Source organism: Montipora foliosa, chromosome 1 (assembly GCF_036669935.1).
Source record: "Montipora foliosa isolate CH-2021 chromosome 1, ASM3666993v2, whole genome shotgun sequence".
Classification (NCBI taxonomy): Eukaryota; Metazoa; Cnidaria; class Anthozoa; order Scleractinia; family Acroporidae; genus Montipora; species Montipora foliosa.
This window is the reverse complement of record NC_090869.1, coordinates 69,070,800-69,078,299: the sequence shown is the minus strand read 5'-3', so window position 1 is coordinate 69,078,299 and position 7,500 is coordinate 69,070,800. Positions and strand designations below refer to the sequence as shown.

General features: G+C 36.8%; 1 protein-coding gene across 1 annotated transcript in view; it reads left to right on the top strand.

Moving 5' to 3' along the window:
• Positions 1 to 7,008, top strand: part of LOC138006785 (eukaryotic translation initiation factor 4E-like) — a 17,542-nt gene extending 10,534 nt beyond the window's left edge. Inside the window, exons 2-8 of the mRNA XM_068853351.1 lie at positions 749 to 910; positions 2,234 to 2,250; positions 2,808 to 2,871; positions 3,369 to 3,482; positions 3,878 to 4,017; positions 4,200 to 4,254; positions 5,298 to 7,008. Of these exons, the coding sequence (XP_068709452.1) occupies positions 749 to 910; positions 2,234 to 2,250; positions 2,808 to 2,871; positions 3,369 to 3,482; positions 3,878 to 4,017; positions 4,200 to 4,254; positions 5,298 to 5,357 (612 nt within the window). The 3' untranslated portion in view covers positions 5,358 to 7,008. The remainder of the gene's footprint in view (positions 1 to 748; positions 911 to 2,233; positions 2,251 to 2,807; positions 2,872 to 3,368; positions 3,483 to 3,877; positions 4,018 to 4,199; positions 4,255 to 5,297) is intronic.
• The last annotated feature ends 492 nt before the right edge of the window (positions 7,009 to 7,500 follow it).

Here is a 7,500-nt window from a genome sequence, read left to right as displayed (position 1 = left end):
GGAAGTTGAAGATGACCAAGAAATAAGTAATTTTTAGAGTCTCCAGTTTAATTCATGACATCTTTCATTTCTAAAATACAGCATTTCCAAATTATCACCTTGGCATTACACCATGATACAAAGCTATTTGGTTGGAAAAAGGTCTATCTCAATGAATCTCAGCAGTTTGAGCCTTTCAAGTGCATTAGGAAATGTGCTCATACACATGTATTTTATCTCATGAGCGAAGAGTACACGCTTTCATCACAAAAAGAACTCCAGATGTTCCTGTTGATTACTGGCTGCTATATTGGTGGACCACATGGCTTCTTCATACAAAACTCTAATATAGTTGTGCAAAGTGATTTCAAATTTATTTTTTTGTTGTGTGATAGTGAAAACTATCTAAAGTTTGAGGATTCCAGAAGCAAAATGAAAAACAGAGGAAGATCAAACCATGCATCTTGATTCCTCTATTCGCACATAATCACAATTCCTTGTGCCTTTGACCACAATCCCTTGCATTTCGAAGAAAAGTGTTTTCTCCCGATTGGAGAGCTGCCTCGTTTGTTCACTTCAGACTCACTTACTGCTGTAGCAATCGGCGGTTCTAATGATGAATTAGCTGGCTGGAGGAATTAAAGGTGATGGTATGGGGATGGTCTTTTTTTTCTAACCATAAATGGTGGAAAGGGAAGATAACTTGTAACATTCTGTGTGACGTGCACACTTTCTAATTAAATGATAATTGACATTTTGTGATTGCCAGGAGAAACCTAAAGATGGACAATCAAGTGACTCTGGGGCCTTAGTTTCTGCACCACCATATGTCAAACATCCTTTGCAAAATAAGTGGGCTCTTTGGTTCTATAAGAATGACAAAACAAAATCATGGAAAGCAAATCTGCGTCTTGTAACTTCTTTTGATACTGTATCCTTTACAGACCAGTGATTTTATCTTATCATGGTTTCTACTCTTGAGAGGTTTCTTAGTTGTTTTTAATCCTGTCCATAAAAAGCCATTTTGATTATTTCATGATCAATGTTAAAATAATTTATGTACATTATTGTATTGTTTTTCTGCCGTAGGAAAATAGCTCCTAGGTTAGGGGAACTTTAATTGTACATAGGAAGGTGCGAGGAAAGTATGTCATTGTGTTCATGCACTTTGCATTCAATATTATAAGGTAGATAGAAATGTTAGAGATAAGACAAGTGTTTAAGAAAATATTTCTAGATTGAAGGCTCCCATTTGTTATGGCTTTAAGAGCAAATGGAAAAATGAAAGCAAAATGCAAGCTATCTTATCTAGTTAATCTAATATATCTTTGTGTTTGAAGTGCATTATGCAGTACTCGAAGGACATATGTATATTCATAGTACCTGCCCATCTGATACAGTTGAAAAGAAGATTTGTATAAGATTTTATTTTGTGAAATGAAGAAGTGATCCTTGTAATTATCTGGACAAATGAAGGAGTGATATTATTGTTGTCTCTTTTACTGTATATAGAACTGAAAAACTCAGGTGGCTTCAGTAGAATTCAAACCTATGACCTCTGCATTGCCAGTGCATTGCTCTACCAACTGAGCTACAAAAGTACTCAAATGAGACACTTGACAAGGCCTTAAATTCTCCAGATAAGTGCCATGATCACTTCTCCATTTCATCCATAACCTGCACTTCAAAATATCAACCTCCTACTACCGGAGCGCAAGAATACAGGCCAAGGTAGTGGCAGTTCAGACCAAGCGCATCGAGGGCTGTGCAAAAATGGCCGAGGGCCAGTATTCCCCGGTATGGTTGTTTATTATATGGCATTGTTTCTTTGAGCGATTGGATACTTCTCTTCTTGGTGAATTTTCGTAATCTTTGTCTTCCATCAGTGAACTTTGAAAGGTAACCTTTCATATGTAAAACTAACAAATTCCGTTTGCTGTAATATTTATTGTACTGTAGTGATGAAAAAATTAAATTCCGCTTTTTGAAAACTTTTTATGTTTTGCTCAACTTGAATTTCCTGGGAGAGAGAATACGGATACGGACCGTTTCCATGGTAATGATTTGTACCGAAAACCGGCCAATGAGACTGCTCCGTTCAGCCTGGGAATTGCTTGTCATATTATAGTACATTTATTTCACTTTGTGTTGCATACAAATTAAATTATTCTTTAGTCTTTTTGGTCTGGTAATTTTTTATGAAGTTTTACTGTCTGAAGCACTCTCCTTGACTTGAGTATTGTACCATCTAAAGGTTGAAGATTTCTGGGGGTAAGTATGCTTGTAGTTATGACAATTAATTATAAATTATCCAAACTTGTTTCTAGATGCAATATTATCCAGAGATTAGAAAATCTGAATAACAGTATAAATGACTGCAGACCATAAAAATATGATAATTTTTAAGAGGTTTGTGTGTTTGCATGCACAGGTATCCGTATATACCCTTTAAGACATTGTACATATACATTTAAAAGGCTCTCCTTCTCTTGTCTCTATTTAAACATTTCGTATTCATGTTTAGGGTGCATTCGATTGGCCATATTCTGGAATACGAATACATGGAATAGAAGTTAGAAACTCTTCGTCTTTATGGAGATTAATTCACATCAAAATTGTCAAACACCTGCTAAAATGTTATTTTAAGCATATTTGCATTATCCTTGTTGCTTGAAAATGCCTGACATACCACTTTAAATCATCACTCCATGTGTTCTTATTCCGGAATAGGATCAATCGAACGCACCCCATATTTTATTATTGTATTGTTGTATGAGTAAAGTTAAGTTTCCTGACAATTATAATGTGATGCTGTTTTGTCTCATCAGGGTTTATAATCATATTCAGTCAGCTAGCAGGTTACAATCAGGATGCGACTACTCAATGTTCAAGGTACAATTTCAATGCAGTACACACTCCACACTTCTATCTTAAACTACCTCTTGTGAATTGTTAGTTTGTTAGAAAATTTGTCAGATGTCATTGAAGATCATCTGCAAACAAAGGAGATCCCAACTTTGTGCGCTGCAGAATACCCTGATCTATCTCTCTCTTGTGGGAGACAAGTACAAAAAGGTTGGTGCTTTGGTTGGTTGATCTCGCAAATTTCCATGAGGAACAAAACATTGCAATGAAGGAGGTGGAAAGGATTATCAACTATTCTGAGTTGAAAGTTGAGGTTGCAATGAAGTGGGGGTTACTTCTAACCAAGGTTTAAGTCATACCGGTATAGTATTGTAATCAGAGCATTCAGCTCAGTTCTAATGAATTTAAAAAGCTATTTAGGCCAATCAGATATTGACTGCAACATATTGACTGCTGGGAAGGTACTCTCTGTCTGAGGTCCTTGTAGTGACTTTTTACCAAATTTGCCTGTTTTTTTCTGACAGGAAGGAATTGAACCAATGTGGGAAGATGACGGAAATAGAAAAGGTGGACGCTGGCTATTTACCTCACAGAAAAATTTTAGGCAACAAGACCTTGACAGAATATGGCTTGAGACTGTAAGACATTATTTGTTATTATTATTTTCTTTTAATGTTTTCACAATAGTTAAGATAAATTACTTTGGTATAGCCAGGAACTTAAATGGCCTTATAATCAACAGGGAAAAAGAAGACCATGTTAATTTACTTAATTATAAATAATTTTAAGACTTTAGGCACACCTACAACACATACAAACACACCTGTATTCAAGTTGATCAAGGAGATGATTTTCAAATATTTTAAGATGATCATTTTTAACCTCTGGCAAGCCAAGCAGCAATTGCATCATGCTACACTGTTGTAATTATGGGTTCATGAAATTGTTTAAATCAAGTTGATTAAAAGATACTTGAAAAAGGTACATGATATCCCGGTACATCACACTTATGCATTGGCACATTTCTTTGTAGCTGATGCTGCTTGTTGGTGAATCATTTGGTGAGTATTCTGATAGTGTGTGTGGAGCAGTGGTTCAGATCCGTGCCAAGGGAGACAAGCTGGCGATATGGACAAAAAATGCATCAGATGAAAATGCTAACCTCTGTATAGGGTAAGGTGCCTCCTGTGAACAAATAGCTTGGCTTTCATCTGAGTAGAAGGCCTTTCTATTAGATCTGGACGTTAGAGACCAAGAGTGAGTTGGCACGTGGTTGTAATATTTTACAGTCAATCTTCTTCAAAATGATGGTGAGAGATTTCCTTCTAATTTGCTGTTTGTTATTTCTCTTGCAGACGTAAATTTAAGGAACGTCTTAATATTCCAGCCAAGCTATTTATAGGTTACGAGGTTTGTAATTCCTGATGATGTCCTGATAAGAAACTGAAAATGGTTTGAACACAGAAATGACATACTTGAAGTAGTTTGATTGTCCAGAGTGTAGTCCTGATGAGAAGCTGAGGACTGTTGTTTGTGAATCATCAATATTATTGATGTTACATTAGTCAGCCAGACACTTGACTGTGGGGATGACTTCCCTTCGGATTGTAGAAACTTCAGTCAAAAGCAACAGTCCTTCTGAGGAATATAAAAACCTGGATGATCAAATTTCAGCTGGGTAGGAAAAAAATTTAGCAAACTTCCAAAGCAGGTGCCAGAGGTAAATGGTTTTTATGAGAGCTGCATTTTTTTGGTGTAAATGGACTTAAGGTATTATTTCCTTGATACAACCGATGTTCATTCCACAGGACATAAAAAAAATGCGGTGTGTGGCTCCAAATGCAGTTTCATGTCATTATATATATTTTATACTACAACTTCTATTATCCAACACCTTTTCTCCTTAAAATAATTATGTTTTCTGTTTAACCATTACGAGTAAATAACACCATTAAAAAGGGGTGGGAGGGGGAGGTCACCGTGCTTGTTTCTTTGTAACATGACAACAAATGCGAACGGACTGGTGCGCATTCCAAGAGTGGCTTCCAATGTTATGCGCAGTAGGAGATGCGTGGTGCAAAACAAAGGATCACTTTAAAGCACAACACAAAACGTTGTGAAGAACAGTCCCATGAGCTTTCACATAGCAGCAGTGCCTTTTTTTAAAGGAGCCATGTCTAAGAAATGTATAATGGTGTCCCTAATGGCTCCCTGGCAAATTGACTTTTTAAGTTAAGTTATTAGACCATAACCCCCTTCATTTTTAGAATGATAATTCTTTTCTTTTGTTGTAAAGTAATTTGTTAGTTATGGGGTACAATAAATGTTTTAGTTTTTGTTTTTCTTCTTATGATACGTTTTATACCCTGTTGTGTAAATGCAACGGTCTTAGCTGTCATCATTTTCCATATTTTTTAAGTAACGATTTGTCTCTCTGGCATCTGTTATTGCAGGCACATGAAGATACCATGAGCAAAACAGGATCTGTGACAAAGTCATTGTTCTCATTATGATCATAAAGAAAACCTTGTTATAGACAATATCAGAAGTTCTGATATTTTAACAAAACTTTAGGATTTTACTATTTAAGGAAAGCTTTATAACTTAGAAAAGTTACAATTTGCTTCGGCAATATGTGTTCCCTGACTGAAGCATATGAAAGTCCAACTGCTGCCGGTTCCTTGGGTATACGACGGTCATGTACATTGATAATTAAGTTAAAAACCTATCAAGTTCATAAATTGCTCAGTTCAAAGAGTATTTTACATGACGTAGTCTTTGTGGGAAAGTTCAAGAACGATTGTCTTTAGAAAAGAGGGCAGTTTTCAATTGAGTGATGTACCCTGTAAAACGAGAACCCAGTGTTCTTTGGTTCAGCACAACTGATCAAGAAAATGAAATGAACTGTTTGTCTGTTATGATTAGCCAAACTACTTTTTTATGCAACTGAGTGAAATAAATGCATGCTGCCAGCACCAAGCAAGTCACAATTAACTTTGTTTTAGTGTCTAATAAGAATAATTTGCAGAAGAATGATTAGCCAATCAGCATACAGAATTACCTTCAACATTCAATTGAAGGCTCTCTATCAACAAATTTTAGTGCAATACCCATTTTGTAAGAATTTGAACTGGTAGTTAGGCTGGAACTTTTAATATTAACCTGGTTACAGCAGGTTTCTCTTTGTGCCACGGTCATTACCCAAAAAAGGAGCATGAGAACATGGGGTAAGAAAAGGATGCAAATATTAAGAATGGTTTGTGTTCAAGGTGTAATTATGCTTCACTTATGCTTAGCGACAACAATATTTGATTATGTTTTTGTCTACACAAACTGTTCTCGTTTCTCATAATGTACCACATGGCTCTTTTTTGGCCCCAAAGTGTCATTTAGTGTTAAAGTAAGAGGGGTATTCCATGATTCTTTGAAAAGTACCGAATACAGAATTGTAATTTAGTCACCTTTATTTTTGGCTGGAGTACACCACTTACACGTAGTGTACTATCCTGGTCCCAGAGGTTTTTCATGATCTGCGAGAGATAGCTTCGAAGCGGCGAAGACGAGTCGCTAAGCGGCGAAAAAAGAAAAAGCTATGGTTACTTTGGACTTGAATCTCACTTTCATGCAGACGCAAGGATCTTGGTCCCTTTTGTAATTATCAATTTGACGGGTTTGACAGCTGGCGTCTGCATGAAAGTGAGATTCAAGTCCAAAGTAACCAAAGGTTTTTTCTATTCTCGCCGCTTCGGGACTCGTCTTCACCGCTCCTTGGCTCTCTCACGGATCAAGAAAACCCTCGGGAGACCAGGGTAGTATGGCACTGGGGTGTTGAGCTTTGTGGAAAATACATGCCATTGTTCGGTTTTAGTATTTAGACTGGCCTGATTCCAATGCGGATTTCAGCCCGGGTTCTGAAAGAAATCCTCTTAAAATGAAAGTGGCAATTACATGGCGATTTTTTCAGCCCGGGCAAATGGGCAAGAAAACCCATGAAATCGCTATCATTTTTTCATCCCAGGCTGAAACAGGAACGTGAGCATGCATATATGCGCATCGATTGTGTTTTCGCATCTCAGTAAATTTTCCCTTGGGTATTTGCGTTTTGCGCCCGTGCTAAAAATTGTGCATGTAATCGCAACACAATTATTTTCAGCCCATGCCTGAAACTCACCATGTAATCAGGCCTTTTAAACGTACAGTAGTCTCTTATATAGAAGTTACAAAATAAGATAGAACCAGGAGCTTTCTTGTCTCTTAATGGTTCACTTGCAGCCAGAGATGATATCCTTCATTGCAGGCAAGCCAAACTGCTGGTGGTGGTATGTCTTCAGTGTAGGCAAGCCTAAGGACTTTCAACTGAAACAAAAAGCCTTTGAACCAGTAGAGATATTCATTCTCAGAGAACTAATTTGAGATACGAATATGCCTGTCGTTTCTTTGAAGGACAAATTGAAGTTGTTGTGTCTCCCTTTCTTGCCAAGGTTATAGTATTTGTATTGATTGTTTCTGAATGTAAAAATGTCATGTTTTCGTAGATTTGCAAGTGTAGTTTAGTTTTGGTCAACAGATTGTTGATTCAAGTTGTTTAGTTTAGCTTAATATAATTTGGTCTTTACGTTCAAAGTTGTAGCGGTACTGACGTATACATGTTTGATG